Source organism: Odocoileus virginianus, chromosome 12, assembly GCF_023699985.2.
Source record: "Odocoileus virginianus isolate 20LAN1187 ecotype Illinois chromosome 12, Ovbor_1.2, whole genome shotgun sequence".
Classification (NCBI taxonomy): domain Eukaryota; kingdom Metazoa; phylum Chordata; class Mammalia; order Artiodactyla; family Cervidae; genus Odocoileus; species Odocoileus virginianus.
Window position 1 is genome coordinate 51199331 of NC_069685.1, and position 21959 is coordinate 51221289.

Below are 21959 nucleotides of genomic sequence, written 5' to 3' on the forward strand. Positions count from 1 at the left end.
CGCTACCACCTCCCCACATAAGTGTCTGAGACTCAGTCTCACAAGGGACTGGAGGAGTAAGCTGCTTGCTTCCTTTTGCATGCAATTTATTATATTTTTTTCCGGTCCTCTTGCAAAATACAGAAAAGGAAAGAAAAGGCAGCAAGAAACAACGACCAAAAAAAAATAGATCTATCATAAACCAGATACAGATTTGGAAAAAAAAAAAAAAAGCTACACACCAATCTTCTTCCAGAGTCTTTCTCTGCCTCCATTTTTTTAGGAGAGTTCACCAATTAATTGTCAACACTCCTGCCCCCTGCATTTTGGCGGAGGGGGGAAGGAGGGAAGACCAAAGAAAACAAACCAGAAAATAAATAAATAAAGCAAGCCAGAGCCGAGATCTACAAAGTTTTGCACCAACACTTAAGCAGATCCGTTTGCAAAGTCCTAGGAAACCATTTTCAGCAGTTGTGGGGGGGGAGGCGTCGACGTCATAATCCCCGGAACGTAAACATTGTTGCCGATCGCGCTCGGAGCCCGCGGCCGGGCTAGTAGCGGGAGGGGGCACTCGGCCCGGGATGGGGGCGGGAGGGGGCGGCGGCCCGAGGAGGTGTGGGGCGGGGAGGGCGCCCGGGAGGCACCGGGCGCCGTTAGCGCCCTGGCATCGCTGTTTTGTTGTTGGGTCACGAGTGCGCCTCTGCACGCAGGCGCCGCCGCCGCCCGGGAGTTGTGTGCAGAGCTGACTTTTGGAAGGGCTGAGTTGCAGGCGGCGGGCGCATCCCGGAGATGGCGGGGCAGGGAGGAAGGGAAGGAGGGAGGGGGTGGGGAGGGAGGTGCAGATTTGCACGGCTGGCCTCAGCGGGAGGCGCGGAAATGCAAGCCGAGCCTGCTGGAGTGAAAGCCCCCGGGGCCTGGCACCCCCGAAAACGACCTCCCACCTTAATCCCTGCCCCCATCGCCCATGGCCCCCACGGGCGACCCCTCTTCTTCCTTCATTTACCCCACCTCGTTACCTACGTGGCTGACCCAAATTCAAAGCATTTTGTGTGTGTATATATATATGTATATATATATATATTTTTTTCTTTTCTGCTATGTCTTTTTTGTTGGGGGGGGGCGGTGTGGAGAAATCCTCTCTAGAGCCGTAAGCAGATCGGCCACACGGAGGAAACATTTGGGGGCTCAGGAAGAAATTAGCGCAGCTCCATACCTGTACGGACTACATAACTCTTAAACTACTGGACTCAAAGGATCCACATAGACACAGGTACAGGAAATACAGCCAGACCAAAGCCTTTTCAGACCCGAGCTGACCGGAAGACGTTGCCTTTCATTCATTCATTCTGCCCGCGTCTGTGGAGTCCTTTACTAGGCGAGAAGCCCTAGAAGAGAAGTTGGACATTTTTTAAAGGTCCCTGCGCTCTCCAAGAAGAGGAAATAGATGCTCAGGAGTGAACTACCGAGAGAATCGGATCTGGCGCCTCCTAACGCAGCTGGCAGACATGCGAAGGGTAAGCCCTTATTGGCGGGTTACAGGAGAAATGTCGGTGGAAAGGTGCAAGGCGCTGGGATGGGCCCAGGGAACTTTGGGTGCACCTTGATTAACCCTACAGTGCTTCTTGGCGGCGGTATGGGCACCCTCTGTATATATATATGGAGTGTCATTAGATCTGAGTATACTTACCTGTCGACATACCTAGTTCACTGTGCCCACCTCCCAAAACTAGAATGGTAAAGGTGTTGTCCTGTAAGTTCATCATGAACAACAGTCGGGTCGACTTTGATTGTGAGGAAAAACTGGCCCTGAACATTCTTCCAGCCCAACTAGGCCCGATCTTGAGGGTAAAGATCGTGATGAGATAATAAGGCACCTGGGCTACAAGAAAGGAGCCTTATACCTGCTCATAGGTGGCTTTGCAAAAAGAAAGACTTCCCATACTTTTTTATTTTTACTTCTTTCCTGAATCCTGTGGGATGGTTGGAGCAGATCATTTTGCAGATAGGAAACTGAGGCTCAGAGAAGTTTTGAATCTGGTTGATTGCTCTACCCTCATATCCTCCTCCTGTCAACACAGTGATCAGACAGATAAGTGGAGAGGAAGTGGCTTCCCCATCAGCGATCAGATGTGAACCATCAGCTCAGTGTTGGTCACCCTATGAGACAGCTCCCCCCTCACTAACCTTGAAGTTTCCTCTCCTATCTTTCTGTATCTTTTTCCACCCACCCTCCAAAGACTACTCTTTGAAGTTTGTTTTAATCCAAGTCCATTTAACTGGCAAACATCACAATTTTTTCCAAACTGAAATCGCCCACCTTGTCTTAATGGGGGTGGGAAGGTTTTTGCCTTTAGCCTGTGTCAAGAACCAGGGACTATTTTATTTGCTTCTTTCACTCAAGAACCCTTTAAGGTAAATAGTTTTGCAAATAAGGAAAGTGCGATTCAGAAAGGGGAAACCAATCCCCCAAGATCACACAGCTGATAAATGGGGTTGCTGGGGCTCAAACTGGAGCCTGCCTCTGCCATCACATCCACATTTGGATACTGACCCTCTTAACCGCCCCCACATAATGAGATGAAGAAGTGAAGTGAAGTCACTCAGTCATGTCCAACTCTTTGCGACCCCATGGACTGTAGCCCGCCAGGCTCCTCCGTCCATGGGGATTTTTCAGGCAAGAATACTGGAATGGGTTTGCCACTTCCATCTCCAGTGGGATCTTCCCTGACCATGCAGTGGGCTGGAAGGTCATGAGTTAAGTGCAGTAAAGCAGAAAGTGTGAAGCAAATCACTTAGTCTTAATTCTCCTTTCCTCACGAAGACCTTTCTGTCTCCCCATGTGGTCGGTCTCATGGTATCCCCAAAAGCTGGTGTCAAGAGAAGACCTGATGGCAGACACCTTAGTGTAAAAACAGTTAAGTCCATATATCACCCAGATGGGGGGTTCCTGGCCTGTGGGAAGGGGTTGAGTAGTCGCCTAATTTAATCCCGTCCCTTTACAAACTGCCAGGAAACCACAGACCAGAGAAAAGAATGGGCCAGCCAGGGGTTTGTTCCCCTTTGACGCCCCCAGAGTGCCTACCCTGCCGCCTGGTCCTAAGTGGTCATTCCATAAATGTTGGGCCCTTGATGGATCACCTTCCTTAGCAATATTTGCATTTTCCCTTTATCAGTAATTGGCAGATGAAAGGCTTTGTCCTCCTGTTGAAAGAATTTCAGGCATTTGGTCAAAGTGGGGGGAGGAGGTTATGTTGGGCCAAAGGGGGAAGGGCCAAGACCCTTGAGCTCCTTCCCTGGCTAATTGTCCCAGAGGAGTGGACTATAGGTGAGAGAGGGAAGGGAAGCTTAAGGTGATTCCCCAGGAGAGGGTTTTTGTTTGGTTTTGTTTTGTTTTTATCTTGCAGGAAAAAAAGGACCAGGCCAGTTGTATTTGAAACAAAATAATAATGACTTTGGACCTTCTTGCTCATTCTTACAAAAGGCCCAGTCAGATCCTGGCTGTGTTGGCCCCATTCATTCATTTCTTCATTCATCATAGGTTGATTGAGCAGCTCCGTGCTCTAAAGACTTCGAGGATGGAAAAATCAGCTCCGATTGTAGCCTCTTCCTCCAGACTGGGCAAGGGGTAGGCTGCCAGCTTCCCAAACAAGTCAGGAAGGACTGATACTGGATGGAACCCCCAGAATCTAGGATTTTTCACACTGTTAGAAACTGAAGCTGTCATATTCATGTATCATTATAATAGCTCCTGGTTTTTGAGAGCTTACTCTGTCTTTGAGCAAAGGCTCTCACATTTTGCTATCTCTTGGAATTCTCATCAAAGTTCTCTGAGAGAGGGTCTGTAATTGCCCGCTATAGCTGAGACTCAAAGAGAGGTCAAGTCACTTGCCCACAATTTAGGGCTGCGAAATAGCAAAGACAGGTTTTGAATCCTGGGCCGGTAGGAATCCAGAGCCCAGAGGCTTCCATCTAGTCTTTCCTGCAGGGCGGCCCCATAGAACAAAAAGATGGAAATGTTCTATGTCTGTGCTAACAGAGGAGCCTCTAGCCACATGTGGCTGTTAAGCACTGCCCAAGAATTATTTAATCAGTTCCCCAAATTTCAGAATGAAATGTGAATAGTGGGATTAAAGAACTAAATGCTGAATTTTATTTAATTTTAATTAAATTTAAATAACTATATATAGTATCTCTCTTACTGGACAGTGCAACCTTAGAGTACAAGCCAGAATTTGTCTTGCGGGGAAGGAGGTCAGAAATATCTACAAAGGTTTTCTAGAAGGAGCCATCTGTGCAACGTGAATAGAGTGTTAGTGCTTAAACCACCCACTCTGTGTGCCTGCTAAGAGCATGGCACCTTAGGCACCTGGGGATGCCAGCAAGATATAAAATTTTCCCACCTGCCCAGATCTGACGAATAAACTTCTCAGGTACAGATGACTGGTGACAGAGCAGGAAGTCTTAGAAATGGATGACTACTTCCTGATATATATCTGATAGTCAGACTCAAACACAAAGATGCAATGCATTGTAGCCCTGTTTGTAACAGGAAAAGATTAAAAATGATCTGAAAGTTGGTTGGGGAACTGATTAAATAATTCTTGGACAGTTTGTATGCCCAAGGAAATGCTATCAAATCATTAGAAAGAACAAGGTAGCTCTATATATGTATATATATATATATATATATGCGCATACATATATATTATGTATATAGGGCTTCCCTGGCTCAGTGATAAAGAATGCAAGAGATGTGCATTCAATCCCTGGGTCGGGAAGATCCCCTGGAGAAGGAAATGACAACCAACTTCAGTATTTTTGCCTGGGAAATCTCATGGCCAGAGGAGCCTAGTGGGCTACAGTCCATGGGGTCCCAAAAAGAGCTGGATACGATTTAGCAACCAAACAATAACAAACTCTATAGATACTGATGTAAAATGATTTCATGATATCCTTACATTAAAACAAAACAAGGTGTAGAATAATACCAAACTGTGATGACCACTTATGTAAACCAAAAATAATATATCTATATCTACATTTTTTATATGCACGAAATTTTCTTTGGAAAGAAATACAACTTTTAAATGGGGAAAAGAGCTGGAAAAGACAAAAATACTTTTTCCTTGGTACATTGTGAAATCTTTACCATATATAAGCGTTCATGTTGCTTGATTTTGAACCTTATAGATTTCATTTTATATGTTGTGTTATCTTTTGAATTTTTACTATGCATAGTGTAAAATTGTATGTATTACCTACTCAAAATTGAATTTCACTTTATTTGTGATTTTCGAGCCTATGAGTTTCAGAATCAGGCAAATCTAAGCCAAATGAATATTATTTAGTTATACATTCCTAAGTGGTAAAGCGTAAGTAAAAGCCAAGGAGTGATGAACAGAAAATGCAGGAAGGAACTTGCTATGGGCTAGGGAATGTGAACAGTGAAAGGTAATAGTGATTTTCTGTTTCTTAATCTAGGTGGAAGACACCTGATAAATTCTACTGTATTTATGAAATGTTCCACTTTCTAAAAATTGTTTTAAAATTGCTTTCTTTCTCTCCCACTCCTAGTTTCTCCTCTCCACACTCCCACCCCCAGAAAACTTAGTAAGTCTCTTGGGTATCCTCCCAGAAATGGTTTATGCTGTTACAAAACCTCTACATATATTTTCTTTTATTATTGTGTCACACAAATATACACACTGTCCTTACCCTTCCTTTTTCACTTAATATAATCTTGGAGTTCTTTCCATATACTATCTGTAGAACTGCCTCATTCTAAAATATTATTTAAGGATGAGATAAATCTGAATCATATGATACAGAAAAATTCAAGATTGGTTAAGAAACATAAGTCACAGAATAACCTGTAATGATCCCATTTATGTTAAAACAAACTGTAATGTATAGACATGCAAAAGAGAGAAACAAAGAAAGAAAAAGGCTTGAATAGAACAACAAACCATTCATTGTTTGATCACTTTTGAGGAGAGGACAAAGTTTTTAGGGGTTATATAGAGACTACACTTAATTATTTGCATTTTTAAAAACCATTGTGCCCTGTTAAATTTATCAGATATTTCAAACATAAAGGCATAGAAAATAAATATAAATAAATATAGGAAGAACTTGTGTATCTAGCATCTCCATTTGCCAAACCTTAGAGTTTGGTCATATTTTGGGTCACTTTTGCAATTTAGTAAGTACTCTGGGACAACAGACCACACTATTACAGTTAAAGTGATTGTAGTTCCCAGAGACTTGTGTTTGTTTGGGGTTTTATTTGGCTCCTCAGTCCTTGTGGATTGCAATATCTGAGTAAGAAAAACCATGGCCAAATTACACATGGCCTGAGTGTCAGGCTTTGATCCTTTGAGGAAGACAGGTTTGTGCCTAGAGTTCTACGTATTATAACATCTCTTCCTTTCTGAAGATTGGAGGGAAACTTGGAAATAACAGGTGAGTTCATCAAGGGGTTAACTCCAGGAAGAGAGTCATAAAAGTTCAAAGATACTTTCAAAACTTGCATCTTTGGATTTATGGACAAGCATGTTAACCAATGGAAATCAAAATTCTGGCATTACTTCATCATGCTAAATTGTCATTGGCTGCCAATCGCAGAGGGCTGGACCGCCGGGATGGCAGTTAACCCTTTCAGGGACTATCATGCCCTTTACATTCATTTTATTTTGAAAGATGAAGCAAGGACAGATGAAAAGCTTAGAAAGGTTCCCCAGGCCTTCAAGCTCCACCTTTGGTTCTCACCCCAGAAGAAAGAGTTTCACCCTGCAGAGGAACACCCGGGGACAAATTTTCTGGAGAAAAGTTTTGAACTTTTAAAGTGTGGAATCAGCTGACCTTGCTTAGTAAGAGGAGAAGGGAAGAGAGAGGAGTTTGATTCACTTTTTGTGCTGTCAGAACAGAGACCAGAGTTGAAGAGATTCCATTAATCTTACAGAGCAATCAGTCATTGAGAGGATTGAATTGCATTTCCTGCCCAAAGATGTAGAGACAGATGACCTTTGCAGCAGCTCTCAGACCCCCAGTTCACAGCTGGAGAGAGGATGTGTCAGCATTTACTTAGGGTCTCACCCTGCCCTTTGTTCAAAATTCAAATTCTTTTTGTGTTCAAGCTGCTGTGTGGTTTTTTGTAGTTGTTGATGCTGCTGATTTTTTTTTTTAACCTCCCACGTCTTGTAACTTATGAGAAACAAACTCTAGCTGATGATAATAACTGGAGGTGCCCCAGAGAGGGAACCAGAATAGATGAGGGGGAATTTTAAGAGAGACCATTGGGCCTTTTGGTTTTCATTTACTGCCCCTTCCTGGGCTCCTTGAATGCTGCAGGCTGAACTGGATGGAGTCAGAAATCCAGCAAAACTAATAATAATGCTTCATGTTTACATGGCTCTATTACCAAAAAAAGCTTTTACATGCGTTACCTCATGTAGGGGTAAAAAAAAAAAAAAACTTCTAGAATGGAAGCATTTACATAAAGGAACATTCTAAATTCCCAAATGTCATGAGCTACATGACTTGGACCAAGGACCCAAACTGAGCCTCGGTTATCCCATCTGTAAAGTGGGGGTGAGGGGGACTCATGATACCAAACGTTGAAGAGTTCATATGATGATTGAATGAGCCAGTATTCTGGAACAGAGTGGTCAGTAAACAGTGTGTCTTCATTAAAATGAAGGCAACCACCTGGACTTAATAACCCTAACTCGTTGTGGAATCAAGAAATTTAGTTTGGGGACTTCCCTAGTGGTCCAGTGGCTAAGATTCTCTGCTACCAATGTAGGGGGCCAGGATTCCATCCCTGGTCAGGGAACTAGACCTTGCATGCTACAACTGAAAGGATTCCACAGGCCCCAGTGAAGATCCTGTGTGCCGCAACTAAGACCCAATGCAGCCAAATAAAGACTTTTTTTAAAAAAAGAAGAAATTTAGTTTTCCCCCAGGAGGAAGGCAGCCTGAGATGAAGACCCTGGTTTTCTCTCCAACATTCTTTCCCTCCCCAATAGGTCTCCTTCAAAGTCTGAATACACCAAACTACTTTGGATTCTTTGAATAAACCTGCTTTCTCTCCTCCAGGCCTTTGCATATTCCGGTCCCCCTGCTCAGAACACTCCTGGCAGCACTCCTCTTATTTGTAATATAATAGTTCTTATTTATTCTCCTGAAATCAGACTGGATGGCTTCTCTTCCCTCTTTCATTGATGTATCTTAAAGGTAGCACAGTGCCAGCACCTACTCTAAAATAGTGTTTAATGGAAGTCCAGCATCCCTTACATGCCTCTCCAAGTCCCCAAATTCCTCCTCTTCCAGAAAGCTAGGAATGAAAGTGCTAAGATCTTCTCTTTTCCCAGTGATCCATAGTATGCCACTTGAAATGGCATTCAGTAATTCACCAGTTCTTCACTGAGTGCCTCCTAGATTCGTCCACAGCGTGGACTTTATAGGAAACACTCCTCCTCACCCAGCAACACCCATTCATTGCTCCTGTGCTGTGCCCAGTCTGGTCCAGCTCGTTTGCAACTCCATGGATTGTGGCCCTGCCAGGCTCCTCTGTCCCTGGAATTTTCCAGAGAATACTGGAGCGGGTTGCCACTTCCTACTTCAGGGGCTCTTCCCCACCCAGGCATTTTGAACCCTCGTCTCTTAAGTCTTCTGCATTGGCAAACACGTTATTTACCACTACCGCCACCAGGGAAGTCATGTTCACGGCTGAAAGCAGGTCTTTCATGCCAGTGACGTTAGTTAGGATGGTCTGAAACAAGACCATTGGCTCTTAGCCTCAGCCTGGAGAGAGAAATCTCGCCAGTTGCAAACTGAGAGCAGGTGAGTTGGCCCAGTTTACCTAAACACAAACCCTTTCTCATCCAGAACACTTCTCACGATTATAATATACTGCTTATGCATTAATGGTCTACTGTCTGTCTCTTAATGAGTCTCTTAATGAGAACCTTCTGTAATAGCACAGGGAACTTTACTTAGTACTCTGTGGTGACCTAAATGGGAAGGAAATCCAAAAAAGTGTGCATATATGTATATGTATGGGCTTCCCTGGTGCCTCAAAGGTAAAGAGTCAGCCTGCCAATGCAGACATGGGTTCGATCCGTGGGTCAGGAAGATCCCCTGGAGAAGATGGCAACCCATTCCAGTATTCTTGCCTGGAGAATCCCACGGACAGAGGAACCTGGTGGGCTACAGTCTATAGGGTTGCAAAGAGTAGGACGTGACTAAAGCAACTGAGCACCCATGCATATGTGTATATATATAACTGATTCACTTTGCTGTGTAGCAGAATCTAGCTATACTCCAATAGAAAAATAAAGAAATGCAAATAATGTCTGCCTAGTGAAACCCAAAGGTTATGGGTTTATGACCCTGTTGTACAGTCACCAGTTTTTTTTATCTAATTTAGCAGTCTAATAACTTGTAATAAATTTTATAACCCACCCCCACCCCCAAAAAAGAAGGAAGTCGCTGAGACTGACCTTGGTCTTACTCGCAGCTTATCCTCAGCCCTCATAAAATATACCCACCAAATGTTCGTTGAATGAATGAATTCTGCAAATTCCACAATATGTCTGTTTATAGCTTGAGCAACTAAACCTTAAGGTGTACCTCTTTGAAGAAAATGCAGGGGCTCTAAGAGACCCTCTTGAAGTGTAACAAACAAGGCTGTGGCCTGGGGGAGACAGTGCTCTGTACGCTTTTCTAGCTCCAAAACCCACGCTCTCTTCTGTATTCCAGACTGCCTCCCAGGCTCAGGGTTCATGACATCTGCTGGGCAGAGACTGAGTCACAGGGCCACCTAGAGACAGAGGACTAGCTACAACAACACCCGGGCCGCTGAGGCCTGCAAACTGGTATCCCGCCCCAGGCCCCAGACCCTCACCGGCTATCTGGAAGGCCCCTCAAGCTAATAATGCTGGGAGAGGAGGCCTATTTGCATATGAGTGTGGCTTGGGAAGGGTGTGGTAGCACTCTGTCACTAGCCACTTTCTAGATCTCTTGATGGCCTGGAGGCTGGAGACCTGGGGCAAAAGGGGGCAGGGCACAGAACCAGCTGTGGGGGCAGGGCTGATGGGTCTTTGAGTCACCAACAGCCCCCCAAAGAGCTAGGCAGCCTGGGTCTTCTGCTCCTGATTTCTAAAATCGATTCGTCAGGCTGAGCCTTGACTTCAGTCTCAGCATCAGCAGCTCCCATAAGCAATCACGTCTGCCCTGGGTAAGGCATAGACACTTGAGTACTGACTGCTTTGTGAGTCCTCCACTCACCTGGCCCAACTTACTGACCTGCCAGACCTTAAACTCTTGGAAGAAAGTTTGATGCTCCTGGGACCTCCCTGATGGTCCAGTGGCTAAGACTCCTTGCTCCCAATGCAAGGGGCCTGGGTTTGAGATTCACATGCTGTCACTAAATGGTTTCACATGCCACCAGGAAAATCCCCCATGAAGCAAAAGAAGAAGAGGAAGAAGAAGAAAGTTTGATGCTCCTTTTGTCTCCAACAAAGGTGGGTAGGTGCACAGTAAAAAGTACAGGATGGGTTCCTATGTTTTTCCAGAATTCTGACTTAACCTATGAGCTGTGTGCCTTTGGGGAAAGTGACTTCACCTCTCTGAATCTCATTATGACTTGTACAATGGGAAGAATAATAGATCGTTGAGGGTATGAGATGAGATCATGGAAATACTGTCGTAACACTCTCTATTTCATTATTCTGCTTTCATATGCTCTGTAGCACTGATCATTTCTATCACATAGTTTATTTCTTTATTTTGTTTCATTTTTTTCTCCTCCCTCTAGGATGTAAATTCTGCAAGGCAAGGGTTTTATTGTTTCATTTTCCTCTGTACTCCCAGCCCTGCAAATAGAGCTTGGCCTGTTGTAAGTTCTCAGTATTTGTTGAATAAATGAATAGAGGGATATAAAATGATTAGTTGTCAATAAATGCCCTATAGTGGTATCGATCATTAATTATCATTGTGATTAAGAACTCAGTCTCTGGAATCTAATTGAAAGCAGTGTAGTTGGAACAGGGGAAGTTTTAAAATCACAGTAGGAGGTTAGGTGCTCTGGCTGAGAAATCCTGTCCACACCATTTACTAAATGTGTGACCTGAAACAAGTGATTTCACCTTCTTAAGCTCAGTTTCCTCATCTGTGAAATAGAGGCAATACTACTACCTCCCTTGTATGCTGTGAGGATAGGATAAGATGGTAAATGCAAAGCACTTAGTGCGGGGTACATAGTAAGTGCTCGATAAACAATGGTCATCAGGGACTTACCTAGTGGTATAGTGGTTAAGAAGTTGCCTGCCAATGCAGGGAACATGGGTTTGATCCCTGGGGAAGATTCCACATGCTTCAGGGCAACTAAGCCCAAGAGCCGCAACTGCTGAGCCTAAGTGCGCCCTAGAGCCTGTGCTCAGCAATAAGAGAAACCACCACAATGAGAAGCCCAAGTACCACAACCAAGAGCAGTCCCTACCCTCCACAACTAGAGAAAGCGCACGCACAGCAACAAAGACCCAGCACAGCCAAAAAAAAAGTCATCATTACTCATTATAGTAACATTCAGACTGGAAATGACTTCTGAGCCAATTAAATAGTTCTAAGTACTTAGCTCCGAAGCACTTAAAATAGGTAAGGGTCCAGAAAGTTCAGTTAATGTTTATTAGACTTTAGTTGCTCAAGGAATGGGATTTTGCTTAGTGTGCCCTGATATTGGCTCCCAGTAGATGGCAAATAATGTTAAAACATGCTGAAACTTTTCCACACTGAGCTCCAACATGAGTGAGAACAAAGAATATCTATTAGAATAATAATCAGAACTTACCTGGTGGTCCAGTGGCTAAGACAGTGCTGCCAATGCAGGGAGCCCAGGTTCAATCCCTGATTAGGGAACTAGATCCCACGTGCCACAGCTAAAGATCTTGAGTGCTGCAACCAAGACCCAGCGCAGCCAAATGAGTACATAAATATTCAAGAAAGAAAAAAAAAACAGTAATATCGATTGCTTAGTGTGTGCCGGGTATGGTGTTGGGTGCTGGAGCTAGAGTAGTGAGCTGAAATAAACATGGTGGTCATGACTTTCAGACTAGTGAAACTTAGCAAAAGGGAGATTGTACCAACAGTTGCGCAGACAGAGGGAACATCACAACTGATAAGTGGGTCACAGCAGAGAAGTATATGAGGCTTGAGATGTATAACATGGGTGGGGGGAGGAGGGGGTTGACCTAGCTTGGGGTTGAGAAGGAAGTTAGGGAGCTGGTCCAAGGAAGTGAGGCACAGAATTGAGCTCTGAGGCAAGAGTTAGACTGTGGGGGAAGTGTTCTCAGCAGAGAAAAATAGCAGATGTGAAGTCCTCGTGATGGGGGAGTACATATGGTAAAGGAACTGAAAAAAGGCCCGTATGACCCAAATGTAATGAGCTGAGGATGGGGGTTAGGGATGAAATAAACTGGAAAAATGAGTAGGCACTTCAAGAACTAATTGAGGAGCTTTCCTGGTGGTCCAGTGGCTAAGACTCTGAGCTCCCATTGCATGGGGCCCGGGTTTGATCCCTGGTGAGGAAACTAAGATATCACATGCCTCAACTAAGACCCGGCACAGCCAAATAAATAAAAATCTTTGGGGAAAAAAAAAAAAAACTAACTGGGCAATATCTGACAAAACTGAAGGAGTAGGTAGCCTATGATCCCGCAGTTCTGTGCTAGGAAGATTCTAGGGAAACGGACACAAGTGCACCAGGAAGTATGACCAAGGATGATAACCTCAGCCGCATTGTAGGCAATCTCGGAAAACTTGGAACAACTCATGTTCATAAACAGGGGAGTGGACACGTTGCAGGTATGTCTTTCTTGGGTTCCTCAATAAACAAGAGTCTGAATCAAAAGTCTGCAGGACTACTTTGTTGGGGAGTGCATTCCCAAGGAGAAAGAGTGCAGAAAAGTGGGAGTGAGGCAGGGAAAGAGTCAAGCGAGGGTACCAAGGAGAGGCCATAGTTACCATGGCAACTCAGGACAGTTCTGGGGAGAGGAAGAAGGCAGAGGAGTTATCTTCTAGCTCCTGATCAAAGGTTTGCCCCACTGGGGTGTAAACACCCTCCTTCTTCAGTATTACCCATATGTGAGCACCTAGGTGGCCCTCAATATCACACAGGAAAGCCCCAGATAGAGGCTGTTTGGCCAGAGCCCACACAAAATCAGTCAATGTGGTAATCAATGGTTAGGATGAAAAAGGTAGCGAAAGGAAATCACCCAAGATGGGAGGTTAAGGGCTCTGAAGAAGCCTGTGGCCTGCATCTTGTAAGCTGGACTCAATGCAGCAGTGAAAAAAAATGGCCTCGAGCGTTCCTTGTGTCTACAAGATGACTCTGACCAGAAAATATTGAATCACATGACAAGTTGCAGAAGTAGGCACAGGCTAAAGTTCTGAACTTTGTATAAATTTCAGAAATGGGCCAAAGTAAACAATATATAGAAAAGCAATGGAACACATAAAGGATAAAGGCCAAACTGAGGAAAGTAGTTACTTCTGGGGAAGAAGGAGGAGGAGACTGGGCCGAATGAGAATTTCAAAGAGAAATGCTGGTAATGTTAGGGTTCTTTTTGCTGGTATTGTTTTTTTTTTCTTTCTCTCCTTTGTTAATGGTACACTTCACAGATATGCATGTTGTGTCATCCTTGTGTAGGGGCCATGCCAATCTTTGTATTGTTCCAACTGTAGTAGACTGCACAGTTTTTTAAAAAGAATTTATTTATTTGGCTGTGCTGATTCTTATTTGCAGCACCTGGGATCTAATTCCCTGACTAGGAGTCGAACCCAGGCCCTCTACGTAGGGAGTCTTGACCACTGAACCACCAGGCAAGTCCCATATTAACTATTTCTTACCAAAATAATTGGTATGTTATAAAAGCTATCTTTGTATATTATAAATGTCCTAAATGAACCAATCATTAAATGTAAGATCCCAATAAAAGATGATGAGAAAATAGTGACTTATTTTTAATAACATTTTATTTATTTGGCTGTGCCAGATAAATTTTTTTATTTGCAGCATGTGGGATCTTTAATTGCAGCATGGGGGATCTAGTCCCCTGACCAGGGACTGAACTCAGGCCCCCTTCATTAGGAGCTTGGCCTCTTAACCACTGAACCACCACGGAAGTCCCAATATTGATGTCTGAAATTATAATCTAAAAAGAAGAGAAGGATGTCGATGAGGGGGGCATAAATGTGAATGTACTTAATGTCACAGAACTATATGCTTTAAAATGATTGGTAAATTTTATATATATTTAACCCCTATTTTAAAAATAAATAAAAGGGAAGGAAGGAGGGATGGAAAGTGGCAGATCAGGCAAAGCGTTGCAACCATGGTGAGGATTTGAATCTTTAACAATTTCTTCCCATTGTCTTAACTTTTGTAAGAACAGATTTATATAGTAGTCCATGCAAGGAGTTATACCAAGGAAGGAGACCAAATCCTTCACTGATAACTGGAAAAGTCAGGCCAAATAGAAGGGTGGGTCACCTGTCAGGGGCCTCCAGCTCACTGCCGGCAGCACCAGAGTTAGGACCCAGCTGCTGCCCTCTTGCTCAGGGTCTGAATGAAGGAACAACTGCCAGTAGGGAATCAGCAGTAATCAGACAAGAGGCAATGACTGAGCACATAGTACAGGCACAGTCCTTCCTGGGTGCCCAGGAGATGGACAGGCAAGTGAGTGACGGGTGAGTCCACCTGACCTTCAAAAAGCTAGTTCCCAGGCGAGACGATAAGACTGGTAAAGGTACCCACAAGTACAAGGTGATAAGGGGACCCCTTTGCACTCTGAACACACTCACATAATAGCCTTACCTTTCCATGTTAGAGTTAGTTATTTATAGGCATTTTAGCAGGAAGACTGGGGGCTCCTTGAGGGCATTCATTGATACAGGCATTTATTGAACTACTGTGTACACAGGCACTGATTTGGGGCAGCTGGTATACAGTAGATGTTTGATAAATGTACATTGCCTTGCATTCCATCATCACTCAAATGCTTTTTTTTTTCTTTTTCTTTGCTGCACAGATGTGGGATCTTAGTTCGCAAATCAGGAATTGAACCCCACAGCCCCTGCAGTGGAAGGCAAAATCTTCAACACTGGACCACCAGAGAAGGCTCTCAGATTTGTTTTAAAAAACTTTTTGCTAGTTGCTGTTATAGAATGGCTTTAAAAGCAGAGACATTAGAGAGCAGTTTACTGCAGACCTCTCGGCAGGCTATGATGGTAGCCTGGTTAAGATGGAAGAGGCGATGCTGGCCACAAGAGCTGAGATTTTAAGAAAATGTGGGTTTCCTAATGGATTAGATGTGGTAGGAAAAGGGCACAGTAAGGGGAAGCAAGGACCCAGGGGTGACTCCTAGGGTAAGCAGCACCCCAGTTTCCCCTTCTCTAGGGCCTCTGGAGAGAACCACAGAACCGCATTGCACTTGACAGTCTGTTCCTGGGATGCTGGGCATTTTTATGTGATTAGGCTGGAATAGTTCTCTGGGAAATAAATGCCCTCAGTCTAAAAGGCTTTTACAAACCAGGGCAGAGGATTAAAGGCGGCCAGGCTGAGGAGAAATTCCAAGGTCAGGAGACAGCTGGGCATGGAGACTTTTAATCTAAACCTTAAACGTTTTTATTTTTCACTCCCTGAACCCAGGGTGTCACTTTAAATACGTGTTTGGCAACATCGGCTGTTCTATTTTTCTTTTTAATTATACAAAAAGAGATCCTGGAAACGGCTCAGCCCCCAGGCTGGGGGAGGCACGGAAAGTCTGGCAACAGTTGGAGGAGGCAGACACCAGCTAAAAATTGAGTGGATCGAAGTCCGTTTGAAGGCGAGTGGAGACTCTACCCTGAACTCGGTGGGGGGAGCCCTGACTCAGGGTTTCTAAAAGGAGACTGACAGTCACCAGCTTAGAATGGAAAGATGACAGATGGACAGATCTGCAAGATAAAAATATCACTAACACTAGCATGGCTCTCCTACCTTGAGTGTCTTCCCAGACCTCTGTCCTCCTCCTTCCTTTCATCCTCTGAGCAGAAAACACTTAACTAGACAATTCATTCACATTTACAGGCTACTCCCTACTATATGCTGGACTCCGGGTTCAACTGTTTGTATGTGTTATCTTGGGATTTTTTAAAATATATATTTGTTTCCTCCAGGTCTTAGTTGCAGCACATGGGATCTTCCATCTTCATTGTGGCATGTGCGAACTTTTTCTTTTTTAAGATTTTTGTTGTGGACCATTTGTTTTGTCTTTATTGAATTTGTTACAATATTGCTTCTTTGTTTTTTTTTTTTAATCTTTCTTTTTTCTTTCTTTTTTTTTTTTTTTGCCCCAAGGCCTATGAGATCTTAGTTCCCCCACCAGGAATTGAACCTACTCCCCCTGCACTAGAAGATAAAATCTTAATCACTGGACCTCCAGAGAAGTCCCAGCATGCAAACTCTTAGTTGCAGCAAGAGGGATCTAGTTCCCTGACCAGGGACCGAACCTGGGACCCTTAATTGGGAGCTCAGAGTTTTAGCCACTGGACCATCAGGGAACTGTTGATACCTTGTTTCATGAAGACAGCAATGTTGTGAGTAGATAATCATACATATCATTATCCTCATTTTCTAGATGATGAATCTGAGACTTAAAGAGTAAATATAACTCCAGTTGCCCAGTGTTGGGCCTGGCCTTGTTTGCCCTCAAATCCATTCCTTGCCCTTTCTCTGTTTAGCTCTGTATCACTGGGAGGCCAACCTCTCTGCAGGCTGCCAAAAGACCTGACTTCCTTAATAGATCGACAAATAGGAAGCAGAGATGGGAGCTTAGTGGGCGGGAAGAAGGGAGAAGCCAGGGTTTTTCTCCCTCTCTCTGTCTCCGGAAATAGTTCCAGGAGCAGCGGCATTTCCTGTGTCTCGACCTCCCACCAGTCAGTGCCACTGTGGGTCCAGCTTCTACCTGGGGATTCCAGTCCTTCCTGAGTACCAGAAACACCACCCCCTGCCTCTATCCATCCAACTCCAGGGGTGGTGCTGACCTTCCTGCTGCTGCTAATCTGTAGGTTCTTCACCGTCCCCTGTTTGCCTGCTTCCATGGTTCTTCCATTACCTAGGAAGCGAATGCATACATCCCCCTATTCTAGTGTCTGCTTTCCTGCTTGGATTCTCACTGATTTTCTACCTTTCGTGAACAGTCACCATCTAGCCAATTCATCTGGTTTGGAATGACAATTCTCTTTCCTTGAGCACAGGACATCCCACAAAATGAAAAATAGTAACCACCATATATTGAGCATTATGCCAATTGCCAGACAAATGTTCTTTCGTGAAACACTCATAGCAACCCTTTCTGCCAAATCCCATTAATCACTATCTCCATTTGACAGGTGGCGCTCAGAGAGGTTGAATTGCTTGCCCAAAGGAATACAGTTATAAACCGACAAAGCAAGGATTCACATCAAGGAGCTCCTAAACCCAAAGTCTGCGACTTTCTCTAATCTCTGCTGACATCTTTTTGTTGTTGTTGTTTTTAATTTATTTGGCTTTGCTGGATCTTAGTTGCAGCATGTGGAATCTAGTTGACTCACCAGGGATTGAACCTGGGTGCCCTGCATTGGGTTCATGGATTCCTAGCCACTGGACCAGCAGGGAAATCCCTCTGGGGACATCTTGAACACACTTGCAACCCCATGATAAACCTATTAGGACTCAAGTCCCTTGGGTGACTGAAGATCCCTCCTCAACTCAGTCCAGGGTTCATATATGAGCTTTCCTAGTGTAGGGCTTCCATGGTGGCTCAGATGGTAAAGAATCTGCCTCCAATGCAGGAGACCTGGGTTCAGTCCCCAGGTCAGGAAGATCCCCTAGAGAAGGAAATGGCAACCCACTCCAGTATTCTTGCCTGGAGAATCCCATGGACAGAGGAGCCTGCTGGGCTACAGTCCACGGGTTCGCAAAGAGTTGGACATGACTGAGTGACTAACACATACAGACACACAGGGCTGCTATAACTATCACAAACTGGACAGCCAAGAACACAGAAATTTATTGTCCTCTGTTTTAGGAGGCCAAAAGCCTGAAATCAAGATAGCAGGAAGACCATGATCCCTCTGAAGTCTCCAAGGAAAGATCTGACCCAAGCCTCTCTCCCAGCTTCTAGAAGCCCCAGACACTCACTGGCTTGTAGATGGCCATCTTCACTCTGTGTCTCTTCATATCATCTTTTCTCTGAGACTCGGTGTGTCTAAATCTCCTCTTTTTATAAGCACACATCATACTGGATCAGGGCTTACTGTAATTAAATGACCTCATTTTAACTTGGTTGCCTCTATAAAGACCCTGTTTTTAAATAAGATCATGCTCTGAGGTACTGGGAGTTGGAATTTAAACATCTTTTCTGGGGGTGGGGGGAGGGACATAATTTAACTCTTAATAGTCCTTGATGCAGGTGCTGTCTCTCTACAGTGTGACCTCGTTGGTCCTGTTTTTCTATTTTTGGTGGCTCTGAGAAGCTTGCAGAATCTTATTTCCCAGGCCAGGGATTGAACCCAGGACCATGGCAGTGAAAGTACTGAGTCCTAACCACTAGGCAGCCAGGGAACTCCCGCTCCTCTTTTTCTAATGAAGGAGGCTAGATTTCCAGGAAGACCCTGCCCATTTGAGAGATTCCGATAACTTCCAAGTCATGTTTGTATTCCAAAATTTTTATCCCAACATCCTACCCCAAAATATACAGAGGAATGTAAAGCACCTAATATAGCCAAACCCATTTTGAAAAAGTAGGACAAAGTTGAAAGACTTAACCTATCTAACTTCAACACTTATTTTAAAGGTAAAGAGTCAGACACGACTGAAGTGACTTAGCAGCAGCAGCAGCAATCAAGAGAGTGTATACTGGCATATTAGAAAATAGAGCAATGGAATAGAATAGAGAATCCAGAAACAGACACTCACATATAGTTGTTTGATTTTTGACAGAATGGTCCATGTGTTTCAATGGGGAACTTGCGTCTTGTCTTTTAAAGCTTTTTTAAAAAAATATTTATTTGGTTGTGGCTGACCTAATTGCAGCATGCAGGATCTTCAGTGTTGGCACGCAGGCTCTAGTTCCCCGACTATGGGTTGAACCTGGTCCCCCTGCATTGTGAGCATGGAGTTAACCACTGAACCACCAGGGAAGTTCCTCTAAGGTTTTTTAAATATATATATATTTATTTATTTATTTATTTATTTATTTGGCTGCACCGGGTCTTGCTTGTGGTATGTGGAATCCAGTTCTCTGACCCGGGATCAAACTCAGGCCCTCTGCATTGGGAGCACAGTCTTAACCACTGGACCACCAGGGAAGTCCCAAGGCTTTTTTTTTTTTTTTTTAATAATTTTTATTTATTTATTTAGGCTACTCTGGGTCTTTGTTACTTTTGCCCTGGCTTTCTACAGTTGAGGTGAGCAGGGGCTGCTCTGCCCAGACTTCTAATCATGGTGGCTTGCTGGGGAGCATGACCTCAGGGCTCAGGGACTCAGTAGCTGTGGCACACAGGCTTAGCTACTCTGTGGCATGTGGGATCTTCCCGGACCAGGAATTGAACTTGTGTCCTGTCCCTGCACTGGCAGGTGAATTCTTACCACTGTGCCATCAGGGAAGTACCCTCTAAGATTTTTTATTTTATTTTTTTTTCCCCTCTAAGATTTTTTAAAACTCTTGTGTTTTAAAGTTTTAAAACATAGGTGAATATCTTTATGAACTTGGGGCTAGCAAAGATTTCTTAGCCAGGACACAAAAAGCACTAGCCATAAAAGGCATAAGCACAAACACACAGTCCCAGTGATGGCTTCTGATCAGGGAGGAGAGTGAGCCCTAAAAGCTCAGGGCCTGAGGGGCAGGAAAGTGGGGGTAGGGGCTCCCCTGCACATGGTCTCTGAGCTTCGGGTGCAGAGAATCATTCTGAGATCAAGACAAACCCTAAATCTGAATTTTGTACCCAGTCCCCTGCTTCCTTCCGTCATCCAATTCTTTGACTCTCAAAGCCCCTGAATCACGCACTAATGCTGCCATCCTGATATCTTGTGGAGCTGGCACCAGGGATGGGCAGCAGAGGGATTTCACACATTCTGTGTGACACCTAGAGGGAGTCACATGCATAGAAGGAAAACTTTTGAACCATTAAAAATAACTGTAGAGGGAACCTCCCTGGTGGTCCAGTGGTTAAGACTTCACCTTCCAATGCAGGGGGCATGGGTTCAGTCCCTGGTGGGAAAACTAAGATCCCACATGCTGAATGGCATATCCAAAAAATGAAAAAAAAACCCTACAGAAGGAGGGTACTTCCCATCACTAGAGGTACAGAAGCACTTATAGAAGTCTATAAGGTCAGGAGCTCAAGAAATTATGGCTCTTTTATTACTATTAATTTAGGGCTTTCAAACCTCAAGAGTAGTCAGAGGTAAGGCAGAGATAGGGGAAGGAAATAGCAAGCATCCACGAAGGGCTCTGACAAAATGCTCTTTTTTCAAACTGAAAGTGAGGAATTCTTTATGGCCTTATTGGGCAGGAAGGGGCAAGGGATTTCCTCTTCAGCTGGGCATCAGATTTACCCCTCCTAAAAATGTGCCTGGGGGTGGTGATTGGGTGTCCAGACTCAGGGTCCATGAATAGGTATTTGTAATATCTTCCTTTTTGCTAAGAGTATTGTTTGCTCAAAGAGGTTAAGTAATTTGCCCAAGGTCACACTGCAACTGACTGGCCAAGGGAAGAGTCAACCTTAACCACCATAGAAGACTAAAAGTATTTAAAACTGAAGCTTATCTAGTGTGGTGGTTCTCAAACTTTTACCCAAAAAACTGGCTAAAAGGAAACTGCTTGGGTGGGTTTTAGTAACTTGCATTTAAAAAGCATACCTCTAGAGATTCTGATGCAGAAGCAGGGGTCACTTTGGTGGTCCTTAAACCCAGCTTCTAGAGACTCACCAACTCAGTAAGTGTCCTTACTACTTACTGGCTTTCTGTGCATTTTTTTTTCATCTACCAAGGGATGATATACACCTGAAACCAACACAATATTGTAAATTGGTTATAATTTTTAAGTGGTGATATTAATATGAAAATGAAGGAATTTTTGAGTTCAATATAATATTTAATATATTCAATACAATAAAATAATAACAAAATAATTAAACATATTTTAGAAACATTTAATAAGATAATATAGATATATGTTGTTCAGTCAGTAAGTTGTGACTCCGACTGTTAGTAACCCCATGGACTGTAGCACACCAGGCTCCTTTCTCCTCTAGTATCTCTTGTATTTGTGTGTGAGTCACTCAGTCATGACTCTTTGCAACCCCATGGATGCATGGTGTCCTCACCAGGCTCCTCTGTCCATGGAATTCTTCAGGCAGGAATACTGGAGTGGGTTGCCAAACCCTTCTCCAGGGGCTCTTCTCCTGGGGTTCAACCCAGGAGTTGAACCTGGGTCTCCGGCATTGCAGGCAGATTCTTTACTGTCTGAGCCACCACTGTCTCCTGGTGTTTGCTCAAATTGATGTCTATTGAGTCGGTGATGCTATTTAACCATCTCATCCTCTGCTGCCCTCTTCTCCTTTTGCATTTAATCTCCCAGCATCAGGGTCTTTTCCAGTGGGTTGGCTCTTCACATCAGGTGGCCAAAGTATTGGAGCCTCAGCTTCAGCAACAGTCCTTCCTTTCAACGGATATTCATGGTTGATTTCCTTTGGGATTGACTGGTTTGATCTTGCAGTCCAAGGGACTTTCAAGAGTCTTCTCCAGCAGAATTCAAAAGCATCAGTTCTGTGCTCAGCCTTCTTTATGGTCCAACTCTCACTGTTGGAAAAACCATAGCTTTGACTATACGGACCTTTGTTGGCAAAGTACTGTCTCTGCTTTCTAATACATTGTCTAGGTTTGTTACAGTGTT

At 44.0% G+C, this 21959-nt stretch overlaps 2 protein-coding genes across 7 annotated transcripts in view; one reads left to right on the plus strand and one right to left on the minus strand.

The window, feature by feature from the left end:
- The window catches only part of KDM2B (lysine demethylase 2B), a 114191-nt gene extending 113505 nt beyond the window's left edge, over nucleotides 1-686 (minus strand). For 2 of the 5 annotated variants that reach the window (XM_070475225.1, XM_070475222.1), the window contains exon 1: nucleotides 222-686. In XM_070475225.1, coding sequence (XP_070331326.1) covers nucleotides 222-254 — 33 coding nt within the window. In that variant the 5' untranslated portion in view covers nucleotides 255-686. The remainder of the gene's footprint in view (nucleotides 1-221) is intronic. The other 3 variants (XM_070475221.1, XM_070475226.1, XM_070475223.1) reach the window with 3 other exon arrangements.
- Nucleotides 687-797: 111 nt separating this feature from the next.
- The window catches only part of LOC110130503 (calcium release-activated calcium channel protein 1), a 41729-nt gene continuing 20567 nt past the window's right edge, over nucleotides 798-21959 (plus strand). Inside the window, exon 1 of one of the 2 annotated variants that reach the window (XM_020882558.2) lies at nucleotides 798-1493. The gene's annotated coding sequence lies outside the window, so the exon portion shown is untranslated. Of the gene's footprint in view, nucleotides 1494-16378; nucleotides 16618-21959 lie in introns of those variants that run through there. The other variant, XM_070475233.1, reaches the window with a different exon arrangement.